The following is a 12,888-nucleotide window of genomic DNA, read 5'->3' as shown; positions in this document are numbered from 1 at the left end:
ACATCTTTCAGCAGTGTTTGTAATTCTCATTGTAAAGATCTTTCACCTCCCTGGTTAATGATATTCCTAGTATTTTACTCTTTTTGTGGCTATTGTCAATGGGATTGCATTCTTGATTTGGCCATCAGCTTGGATATTATTGATGTATAGAAATGTTACTGATGTTCGTACATTGATTTTGTATCCTGAAACTTTACTGAAGTTGTTTATCCGTTCTAGGAGCCTTTGGGCAGAGACGACAGGGTTTTATAGGTATAGAATCATATCATTGGAGAAGATAGATGTTTGCTTTCTGTCTTCCTATTTGGATGCCTTTTACTTCTTCATCTTGTCTGATTGCTCTGGCTAGGACTTCCAGTGCTGTGTGGAATGGGAGTAATGAGAGGGCATCCTTGTCTTGTTTCGATTCTCAAAGAGGATGCTTTCAGCCTTTGCCCATTCAGTATGATGTTGGCTGTGGATTTGTCATAGATGGCTCTTATTATTTTGAGGTGTGTTTCTTTAATGCCTAGTTTGTTGAGGGTTTTAACATGAAGGGATATTGAATTTTATTGAAAGCGTTTCCTGCATCTATTGAGATGATCATGTGGTTTTCATTTTTAGTTCTGTTTATGTGATTAATCATATTTATTGATTTGTATATGTTGAACCAGCCTTGCATCCCAAGATTAAAGCCTACTCGATTATGACAGATTTGCTTTTTGATGTGCTGCTTGATTTGATTTGCTAGTATTTTGTTGAGGATTTTTGCAGCTATGTTCATCAGGGATATTGGCCTGAAGTTTTCTTTTTTCATTGTGTCTCTACCAGGTTTTGATATCAGAATGATGCTAGCTGCATAGATTGAGTTAGGGAGAAGTTCCTCCTCCTAGATTTTTTGAGAATCATTTCAGTAGGATTGGTTCCAGCTCTTCTTTACACATTTGGCAGAATTCAGCTGTGAATCCTTCTGGTCCAGGGCTTTTTCTGGTTGGTAGGTTTTTTTATTACTGATTCAATTTCTGAACATGTTATTGGTCTGTTCAGGTATTCAATTTCTTCCTGGTTCAATCTTGTGAGGTTGTATGTTTCTAAGAATTTATCCATTTCTTCTAGGTTTTCTAGTTTGTGTGCAGAGAGGTATTCATAATAGTCTGTAAGGGGTTTTTTGTATTTCTCTGGGGTTGGTGGTAATGTCGCCTTTGTCATTTCTGATTGTGTTTATTTGGATCTTCTCTCTTATTTCTTTATTAATCTAGCTAGCCATCTATCAATCTTATTTTATTCCTATGAAAGAAATTTCTAACCTGTGGGTACAATAACCTCAGACAATATTTTGTTTTAGGCAGGTATATTCAGAACCTTATCATAGCCTGTATCATCTTGTGCTGTGACTTTATTCCCCTTTACACAATATCCTCCTAGAAGCAAAGATCCTGTTTGAGAAATCTCTGTATCCCACCTGAGTACTAGATGCACCACACACATACATAGGAATGTTTGCACAAGAGTATGAGTGAATGAATACATTCAGTTGCCTGCTAATCAATCAAGAAGATAGTGAGCAACTATAATAATTAGGATTTCTGTGCTGATGTTGTTATGGTAATTTTTTTTTTTTTTTTTTTTTTTTGAGACGGAGTCTCGCTCTGTCACCCAGGCTGGAGTGCAGTGGCGCGATCTCGGCTCACTGCAAGCTCCGCCTCCCGGGTTCACGCCATTCTCCTGCCTCAGCCTCCCGAGTAGCTGGGACTACAAGCGCCCGCCACCAAGCCCGGCTAATTTTTTTGTATTTTTAGTAGAGACGGGGTTTCACCGTGGTCTCGATCTCCTGACCTCGTGATCTGCCCGCCTCAGCCTCCCAAAGTGCTGGGATTACAAGCGTGAGCCACCGCGCCTGGCCGTTATGGTAATTTTTAATGTCAGAAAATTCAAAGCATGTCTCATTAGAGGTAGGACATCCTCAGGAAGATCAAAACAGTAGCTTCTGCCCTGCTGCCTCTCATTCATCCCTTAATATGTGAATCAGTTAGTTTGCATGCAGTTGACTCCAAGTAGCAGAAAACCCAAATAACAATGGCTTAACTATAAGGACATGTATTATTTATTTATGTAGGAGATTAGAGGCAAGTGACTTCAGGGCTGGTTCAGCAGCTCAACAATGTCATTGGGGCATAGACTCTTCCAGCCTTCCAATCTGCCATCCTCTTGTTAACACATGGTCACCATGTGGATGCTACAGCTCTATGCATCATATTCTCACTCAACTGTGTCCAAGGCAGGAAGTAGGTGTATGTGTATGTGTGTGTGTTGGAGGGGATGAGAGAGCAGTGCATCCAGGACAGTGAGAAGCTCTTCTCACAACCATCTCTTCTTTTACCTGGGAAGGCTTCCTAGAAGCATCCTGGCAGACTTTCTCTCACGTCTCAGACCACGTGGCTTCCCCTAGACCAGTCACTGACAAAGGAGAATGGGATTATTGTGCTTAATTCCAGCCAAGCATGATATATCCGACTTCTGTTTAAAAGGAAAAAAGAGGAAATGAAAGTGAGGTAGGCAACTAGAAATGTCTGCTTTGCCACACCTAGTCTCCAGCTGTGTTGTCCAGTCTACCTCCAAAAGCTCACTTTTCTTCCAGGATTATATTCTGGCTATTTATATCATTTTATGGGTGGTTTTTAAAAGTCATGAACTCAAGGAGGAGCCTAAAATATATGGGCCTTGCCCAGAATTACAGGGCTTCAGTGAGTCATGTCCCTTCCCTGTACTGGCTTTACTCTGGAACATTTTTATGAGTTGTAATTTACAAGATCCATGTTTTTTCCATTTTAATTCACATGTAAGAGGATAATGATTCTTACGATTATAGCACACTTACCTAAAAGAAAGCAGATTGTGTCAGCTGTGAGAAACACATTAAGGGGCTCAGCATCGGGTTGCATCAAAAGTTATAAGGGGCCATAATATTTTCTTTTTTGGGGAAATTTTTGATCCCTTTAAGTGAATTCAGTAGTGTTTATTTCAGTAATTGGAATTACTTACTTGAGCTTTTTCTAGATGAAACCAGCTCTCAAAGGAAGTACATTCCAAATGCTTTTCAACACGTACATGAAAGCAAACAGCAGCTTATCAGCTTTCTGAATGGCTAGTGGCTGTCTACCACATGGCTGTCCCCAGGAAACAAAATTCCTCAAATGATAAGCCTCCCCTAGTATGTTCCAGTTTCTTTCTGTCCTGGGTTGGACTGTCCTAGAATTCCTGACTTGCATCTTTTATGAATCGTTGTCAATTGATGTAAGAGATGTCCTAAAATGGCTTTGAAAACTTCTTGACATATGTACTCCTCCCTTCCACCTAAAGAAATATATTCCTGTGAGTGAGTGGCATTCATAAAATGACACAAAATTAGATAAGCTCTCTAAATGCCTTCCTTCTAATTAAACATCCCTGGAATTGTCCCTGGAACATATCAGGTTTTGGCTGATGTTTGTTTTTGTCAAGAATTTGTCGATTTTGAAACGTCTCTGGGCTCCTATTTGGGGTTGGTGTGGAACTGCCTTGTGTTGGCAATGTGAACAGCCCGATTTCCCAGCAGATGGCCTGGCAAGACACACAGGTGGCAAAGAACATGCCAGTTCCTTTCTGCCCAGAATTTTTATCACCTGTCTTCTTCCTCCCTGATGGCCATTATAGGTTTCTTTGCAACTTCAACAGCGTAATTTTGAAGGTAACTGAGGGAGGCTATCTGAGGGGCCTTTTCTTTTACCTTGTGCCTTCATTTGTAGTACTTATTCTTAAAAGACTATTCTCTTACAGCAGAATAACTGGATTGTGTGAAATGTCTTAGGGAGATAGTATTTGATGAAAGTAAAGTTAGTAGACACATAGGAATTTGCCTTTCATACCTCTTCTGGTTTTTTAAAATTTATTTTTAAATAGTGTACCAGAATACACACACGTGTCCCACAAAGTGAGGAATGGTGTTCAGAATGGTTCTTCCAATTGTTTAGACTATTTTCGGAACTTCTCTTTTACAATTGGCCTATAGAAGAGTCTTAACGCATATAAGCAAACTACAAGTGCTCCTTGACTTACAATAGGCTTACATCCCAATAAACCCATCATAAGTTAGAAATATGGTAAGCTGAAAATGTGTTTAATACACCAAATCTACCAAACTTCATTGCTTAGCCTAGACTATCTTAAACATGCTCAGAGCACTTACATTAGCCTACAGTTGAACAAAATCATCTAACATGAAGCCTATTTTATAATAAAGTGTTGAATATCTCATATAACTTATTAAATATTATACTAAAAGTGAAAAGCAAAATGGTTGTATGGGTAATTGAAGTATGATTTCTATTGAATGTATTGCTTTCATCCCATTGTAAAGTTGAAAAGTTATGTCAAACCATTGTAAATGAGAAGCTGTCAGTTGTCTCATTATTGTATAATTGTACCTGGTTTTGATGAAAGCCCTACTTTGATCACCTTATTTACCAGATTTGGAATCATTGAATCAGTCACAGCACATCAAAGCTGGGTGTAATGGTAGAAATAATTTAGTTTAACCTCCTTAGTTTCTGATGCGAAAATGAAGGTCTGGAGAACTTACTTGAATTGCCAAAGTTTACCAGCAAGTTAGCAAATAGCTTCCACCAGAATTCAACTCTAAGTATCATTTGACTATTTATTAAAAGTCAAATCTGTTTTTAAAGAATACATAAATGTCACTGTGAAAGATATTAAAAACCAGCCATAGATTCTGAAGATCCTTCTGAAAGCAGCCCAGAAGTCCTTGGGGCTGTGGCAGGACTATTGTAAAAATTGTGTCTTTCATTTAAAGCAGTGCGTAGAGGGAAATTTACAGCACTAAATGCCCACAAGAGAAAGCAGGAAAGATCTAAAATCAACACCCTAACAACACAATTAAAATAACTAGAGAAGCAAGAACAAACAAATTCAAAAGCTAGCAGAAGGCAACAAATAACTAAGATTAGAGCAGAACTGAAGGAGATAGAGACACAAAAAAATCCTTCAAAAAATCAATGAATCCAGGAGCTGGTTTTTTGAAAAGATCAACAGAATAGATAGACCACTAGCAAGACTAATAAAGAAGAAAAGAGAGATGAATCAAATAAATGCAATAAAAAATGATAAAGGGGATATCCCCACCGATCCCACAGAAATACAAACTACCATCAGAGCATACTGTAAACACCTCTATGCAAATAAACTAGAAAATCTAGAAGAAATGGATAAATTCCTAGATATATACACCCTCCCAAGACGTTGAATCCCTGAATAGACCAATAACAGGCTCTGAAATTGAGGCAATAATTAATAGCTTACCAACCAAAAAAAGTCCAGGACCAGACGGATTCACAGCAAATTCTACCAGAGGTAGAAAGAGGACCTGGTACCATTCCTTCTGAAACTATTCCAACCAATAGAAAAAGAAGGAATCCTCCCTAAATCATTTTATGAGGCCAGCATCATCCTGATACCAAAGCCTGGCAGAGACACAACAAAAAGAATTTTAGACCAATATCCCTGATGAACATCAATGCGAAAATCCTCAATAAAATACTGGCAAGCCAAATCCAGCAGCACATCAAAAAGCTTATCCACCAAGATCAAGTTGGCTTCATCCCTGGGATGCAAGGCTGGTCCAACATATGCAAATCAATAAACATAATCCATCACATAAACAGAACCAAAGACAAAAATCACATGGTTATCTCAATGAAGAAAAGGCTTTCGACAAAATTCAACACTCCTTCATGCTAAAAACTCTCAATAAACTAGGTATTGATGGAACGTATCTCAAAACAATAAGAGCCGTTTATGACAAATCCACAGTCAATATTATACTGAATGGGCAAAAACTGGAAGCATTCCCTTTGAAAACTGGCACAAGATGAGGATGCCAGGCCAGGCGCGGTGGCTCACGCTTGTAATCCCAGCACTTTGGGAGGCCGAGGCGGGCGGATCACGAGGTCAGGAGATTGAGACCTCGGTGAAACCCCGTCTCTACTAAAAATACAAAAAATTAGCCGGACGTGGTGGTGGGCGCCTGTAGTCCCAGCTACTCGGAGAGGCTGAGGCAGGAGAATGGCGTGAACCCGGGAGGCGGAGCTTGCAGTGAGCCAAGACTGCGCCACTGCACTCCAGCCTGGGCAACAGAGCAAGACTCTGTCTCAAAAAAAAAAAAAAAAAGATAGGGATGCCCTCTCTCACCACTCCTATTCAACATAGTGTTGGAAGTTCTGGCCAGTGCAGTCAGACAAGAGAAGGAAATAAAGGGTATTCAATTAGGAAAAGAGGACGTCAATGTCCCTGTTTGCAGATGACATGATTGTACATTTAGAAAACCCCATCATCTCAGCCCAAAATCTCCTTAAGCTGATAAACAACTTCAGCAAAGTCTCAGGATACAAAATCAATGTGCAAAAATCACAAGCATTCCTATACACCAATAACAGACAAACACAGAGCCAAATCATGAGTGAACTCCCATTCACAATTACTACAAAGAGAATAAAATACCTAGGAATCCAGCTTACAAGGGATGTGAAGGACCTCTTCAAGGAGAACTACAAACCACTGCTCAAGGAAATAAGAGAGGACACAAACAAATGGAAGAACATTCCATGCTCATGGACAGGAAGAATTAATATCATGAAAATGGCCATACTGCCCAAGGTAATTTATAGATTCAATGCCATCCCCATCAAGCTACCAAAGACTTTCTTCACAGAATTGAAACAAACTACTTTAAAGTTCATATGGAACCAAAAAAGAGCCTGCATTGCCAAGACAATGCTAAGCAAAAAGAACAAAGCTGGAGGCATCATGCTACCTGACTTCAAACTATACTATAAGGCTACAGTAATCAAAACAGCATGGTACTGGTACCATAACAGAGATATAGACCAATGGAACAGAACAGAGGCCTCAGAAATAACACCACACATCTACAACCATCTGATCTTTGACAAACCTGACAAAAACAAGAAATGGGGAAAGGATTCCCTATTTAATAAATGGTGCTGGGAAAACTGGCTAGCCATATGTAGAAAGCTGAAACTGGATCCCTTCCTTACACCTTATACAAAAATTAACTCAAGATGGTTTAAAGACTTACATGTTAGACCTAAAACCATAAAAACCCTAGAAGAAAACCTAGGCAATACCATTCAGGACATAGGCATGAGCAAGGACTCCATGATGAAAACACCAAAAGCAATGGCAACAAAAGCCAAAATAGACAAATGGGATCTAAATAAACTAAAGAGCTTCTGCACAGCAAAAGAAACTACCATCAGAGTGAACAGGCAACCTACAGAATGGGAGAAAATTTTTGCAATCTACCCATCTGACAAAGGGCTAATATCCAGAATCTACAAAGAACTTAAATTTACAAGAAAAAATCAACCCCATCAAAAAGTGGGCAAAGGATATGAACAGACACTTTTCAAGAGAAGACATTTATGCAGCCAAAAGACACATGAAAAAATGCTCATCATCACTGGTCATCAGAGAAATGCAAATCAAAACCACAATGATATACCGTCTCACACTAGTTAGAATGGCGATCACTAGAAAGTCAGGAAACAACAGGTGCTGGAAAGGATGTGGAGAAATAGGATCACTTTTACACTGTTGATGGGACTGTAAACTAGTTCAACCATTGTGGAAGACAGTGTGGCAATTCCTCAAGGATCTAGAACTAGAAATGTCATTTGACCCAGCGATCCCATTACTGGGCATATACCCAAAGGATTATAAATCATGCTACTATAAAGACACATGCACACGTATGTTTATTGCGGCACTATTCACAATAGCAAAGACTTGGAACCAACCCAAATGTCCATCAATAATAGACTGGATAAAGAAAATGTGGCACATATACACCAGGGAATACTATGCAGCCATCAAAAAGGATGAGTTCATGTCCTTTGCAGGGACATGGATGAAGCTGGAAACCATCATTCTGAGCAAAGTATTGCAAGGACAGAAAACCAAACACTGCATGTTCTCACTCATAGGTGGGAATTGAACAATGAGAACACTTGGACACAGGGTGGGGAACATCACACACCAGGGCCTGTCATGGGGCGGGGGGATGGGGGAGGGATAGCATTAGGAGAAATACCTAATGTAAATGACGAATTAATGGGTGCAGCAAACCAACATGGCAAGTGTATACTATATGTAACAAACCTGCACGTTGTGCACATGTACCCTAAAACTTAAAGTATAATAAAAAATAAAAATAAAAAATAAAAATAAATTGTGTCTTTATGATCAAAAAATAAAGTATCTTCTTATTATTTAAAAATAAAAATGTATCTTGGCACAGTGGCTCATGCCTGTAATCCCAGCACTTTGGGAGGCCGAGGCGGGTGGATCACTTGAGGTCAGGAGTTCAAGACCAGCCTGGCCAACATGGTGAAACCCCGTTTCTACTAAAAATAAAAAAATTAGCTGGGCGTGGTGGCAGCTGCCTGTAATCCCAGCTACTTGGGAGGCTGAGGCCGGAGAATTCTTTGAACCTGGGAGGTGGAGGTTGCAGTGAGCCAAGATTGCACACTGCACTCCAGCCTGTGTGACAGAGCAAGACTCCGTCTCAAAAAAAAAAAGAAAAAAAAAAAAGTATCTCCATATGTAAGTTCCATTCTCTTTGTTTAAAAAAAAAAAAATTAGACTGTAATCATACCTTTCATATAGTTTTTTTGTTTTGTTTTGTTTTTCGCAAAGTGCTGGGATTACAGGTGTGAGCCACTGCGCCCAGCCTCATATAGATTTACTAGCAACAGAATAAAACTCTGTACTAGTTTTGAAATGTTCTTTGTCCTTCTCATTTCTCATGGAGTACATCTGAGGGTGCTGCAAAGATCTCTAAACAGGATCTCCAGGTCTGAGGCAAGCTTGTCCCTGAGGTGTGCTGTCTAATAAGATGGCCACTGGCACACATGGCTATTTAAATTTAAATTTTAGTTAGCTAAATAAAATTTAAAATTCAGGTCCTCAGTCACACAAGCCACATGCTCACAGCCATATTGAGCTTGTGGCTAGTGACTACCGTATTGGTCACCTCAAATATAAACATTTTCATCAACACAGAAAATTTTATTGATTAGTGCTCTTCTGGAATTCCTGTAGCCAGTATATGTATTTTAATTTTACAACTTATCTCTTACATTATTTATAAATGAGATGAAAAATGGTGGCAAGTTTTGGGGAAAGTATTTTAAATGTTTATTTTTTTCTCTAAATGTTCCTAGCTATCTTGCTTGTTTAAGAAAACAGGAGGAAAAATTATTTTCACCCATTTTTAGAGCATGATTATGTGTGTGGAATTTATATCAATCGTCATGTCTGGCTTCTAAATTTTCTTGGAGTATGCTGAAGTTTTGGCAAAAACTTTGTTGATCCTGCCAAAGCTATTTGCAGAAAAGTCCAGCTAATTAAAATCCCTACGATGTCATAACACTTGAAATGAACCAACTTGGACATAAGACAATAGAAGTTATCTTTATTTTATTCTGAATGGCCATTTTATTTGCAAAAACCTCAAATTATCTACCTAACTGCATTAATCCCAATATCAAGAATGAAAATCCCATGTACCAACATGGAATGGTTAACTCTAAAGACTGACTTCAGGCCCATTTATTTGTAAGCTGTCTTGTTCCGCTGTAAGCAGTTTGAGGGCAGGAACCAATCGCCCATGGCTTTGTAGGCCCCATGGTACCTCACAGAATGTTCCATCAGTACATTTTCTGTAAGTCTTATTTGAACAAATAAATGAGAATTTGATTTTGTCTTCTGGGAAATCCTATCTGAGAGCAGGCTCGTGGTGTGCATAAAATGTGAATGCTTTGATTTCTTTTTATTGTGGAGTAGTATCTACTGAACTGACTACTAGGATTGAAATTTCTGTGTGGTTATCACTCCTTTGGTGACACTGTACTGAATGAAATAGGAAGCAATGAACTTCAGGCTCTCACAGAGGAAGGCTAAAGTACTTCTTACTCTGTTTGAATTGCAGGAATCATAAATCTAGTTTTATGATAAAGATGAAGTAGGAAAGCTACAAAATACCATAATAAAGATTGAAGTGGGTCAGAAAAAATAAATAAGCAGTTTTTAGTATATAACATAAATCTGTCACGAAGGCATACATACATAACTGTTTTTCTTTTCCATATATTGTATGTAAAATGGCATCTCTCAGAGTAACGGGATTTCTTTGAAAACAGAATGGGTAAATGTGTATATAATGACTCAGCTGGATCAGCTAGGTGGGGATCCTTTTAAACCACTGGCAAAATATCCCTCTCCAGTGAGATCCATTTTCCCTGCATCTGGTAGGTCTCATGCCCTGTGGAAATGCTCACAGCTTGGTTTGCACCAGAAAAATTCTGTAGCTATAATGCAGTCCAGCTCCTTTACTTTTCTTTAAGAGTTTTTTAAAAAATTAGTTCTTCTTCCCAACTAGATGGATGTTGGAATCCATCTGATGGAATTTTTGCCAAATACTCACAGCATTTATCAAGTCCAGTGGCCTGAGGTTATGTGATACCTTAAGGACTTAGGAGAAAATAATTTTTTTTCTGTCATGCAGTTCCTGGTGTTTGTCACAGGATAGTAAAAATGTCTCAATTCTTCATTTTTAGATAACAATCAACAGAGACAGTGGTGAAGATGTAAGCTCCCCCAAACACGGGAAGGAGGACCCAGACAACATGCCTCACGTGGGCGGCAACACTTGGGCTGGCGGAACAGGTTGGTAGCACAGGCATTCTCCTGAGTCAGCCTTCCTGAGGTTTCCCAAGCCCATTAGGCCAGCACATCGCCCCTGAGAAGACTGAGACCGGCTTTCCTTCTCAGCCTCCCTCATTACTCAGTTGGATTGTTGTCTTGCCCTCTGCCCCAGCATGACATCAAGGCATGTGAAGAGCCTGGCATTTGGAGTCCCACAGGCTCTGCCACCCTGTGACCTAAGAACATGCTGGCCCTCCTGGAGTTGCTTCATCAGTCAAAGGGGGATAGTGTAAACTACCTTAAGTTGTGGTGAGGATTAAATGAGATTACGATTGTTAAGCACTGAGCACAGTGCCTGGCATGAAGAATATTTTCACTAAAGTGTTAATCCCTTCTTTTAAATTCCATGACCTTGGGATCATGCCAGAAATCCACGGTAAATTCTTTCTTGAGCAACTGACTTTGAAAAGAAATGGTCCTTGTCTTCCACATCTTCGAAGTATGTTGAGGATGCAAGATTTCGAGATAAGGCTGGTTGCAGTCTAAACCGATGGCTGACTCCTTCCTCTTGGCTGCCCAACTAGGGCATTGTTCCCAGGACTGCCGTCTTCCTTTTTCCTCTGCAGCAGCTGGAGCAGACACATCTGCGAGTCCACAGGAATAGGGCCAGACTGTGTGCGCACTGTCTGAGCTTATCTCACCGTGAGGAGTGCTGGCAGCTCTGTACTTCACCTTCCTTAGGATGGTCTGTGTCTCTTGGCCTTGACAGCCTTGGGAGGAAATGGGTTTCTCTGCTGAGACAATGTGCTATCAAATAGGCCTGTGGACTTCTTGCCTACTCTGTTTATTCATCAAGCATCAGCTTTAAAGTAAGGCTATTTTTAGAAATGTCCTTTGATCTGGAAGTTAGTGTCAAGCCAACAAGATTTAATCCATATGGAATGCACTGTGGAACGAGCTGGCCAGATGTGGTTTCCCAGCAGTGGACTACTCTGGGGGAAAAATTCCTATTTGTTACCAAACTTGAATTTACTAGCTCACATATCTCTCCAGATTGAGGCTACCTTTGTTTCACCTGGCTTTTAGTTTTCAATTGATCAAGGCTCCTTGGCTTCAATTTCTCTTTTTCTCTCTGCCATTCTTTTCCCTCAGAATTCTTTACTTTGAACTGAGCTCTGGCCCAACAAGTCATTTGATTCCCCTTTCTTCATCAATGCTCCTCCCTTGCCCACCCTCCCCATTATCTTCTGAACTGGTTTGGAATGTCCAGGCTTATGCCCTGTAGTCTTAGAACCTCTGGTAAGCATTTTCATTTAAATAGTACAAGTTAAAGGCTCTGGGAAGTGGAGATCATGAAGAGCACCTCCTGCTCCACCCTAGTGCGACTTTCCCCGGGGCCCTGTGACTCAGGTGGCCAGTCACTCACACCAGCTTCTGATGGTTCCACCACTTTCTCCCTTTCACCAGAATGATAACATCTCAGCACCTAGGAAGCTTTCAGCTCAAATTCATGATCCACCCATACTCAGGATACCCTCCTGTAGGAAAGGAGTTAGATCCCAGAAATACCTTTTCCTCCTATAGCTCATTGTCACTGTCCAATTATTGCACTCCTCTGCCTGTTGGCTGGCCATGAGTAAGAAATGGGAGTCACACACATCCCAGAAGGAATTTTCCACCACCCATTTCTAAATAAAAGTGAAATATGTTCCAATCAAAAGATTAAAGTAGTGTAATTAACAGGCAGTTCTCATGGTATTTCCCAAAAGGAAATGACCTACCTGGGCTTTCATAAGGAAAGCAGTTCGTATTGAGTTCTTGGTTTTAGTTCTGTTAGACCAGTTAAAGCTCAGTGGTAAGGTGGGGGTGGGGGTGGTGATGGTGAAAGAAAAAGGTAACATAATTTACCCAAAGTCTAAAAGCCTTCAAATATTCCACTTTATGAAACTAGAAATTGCCTAATTCTGTGTAACTAGGCTTTGTTTAATAATAATAGTAAAAGCAGTCCATTATATGGCTTTTATTATGTGCCAGATACTGCTCTAAGCATTTTAGCTTCATGACAATCCCATGAAGTGAGTAATATTAGTATCCCCACTTTATAGAGAGGAGCCTGAGACACAGAGAAGT

The 12,888-nt window shown here is 39.9% G+C and overlaps 1 protein-coding gene across 4 annotated transcripts in view; it reads left to right on the top strand.

Moving 5' to 3' along the window:
- Positions 1-12,888, top strand: part of VWA8 (von Willebrand factor A domain containing 8) — a 458,897-nt gene that overhangs the window by 391,942 nt on the left and 54,067 nt on the right. For all 4 annotated transcript variants that reach the window (XM_055244723.2, XM_055244727.2, XM_055244724.2 and 1 more), the window contains one exon: positions 10,671-10,779. In XM_055244723.2, the coding sequence (XP_055100698.2) occupies positions 10,671-10,779 (109 nt within the window). The remainder of the gene's footprint in view (positions 1-10,670; positions 10,780-12,888) is intronic.

The sequence above is a fragment of the Symphalangus syndactylus genome, chromosome 15 (assembly GCF_028878055.3).
Source record: "Symphalangus syndactylus isolate Jambi chromosome 15, NHGRI_mSymSyn1-v2.1_pri, whole genome shotgun sequence".
NCBI lineage: Eukaryota > Metazoa > Chordata > Mammalia > Primates > Hylobatidae > Symphalangus > Symphalangus syndactylus.
The sequence above is the reverse complement of the archived record's forward strand: the minus strand, read 5'-3'. Positions and strand labels throughout refer to the sequence as shown.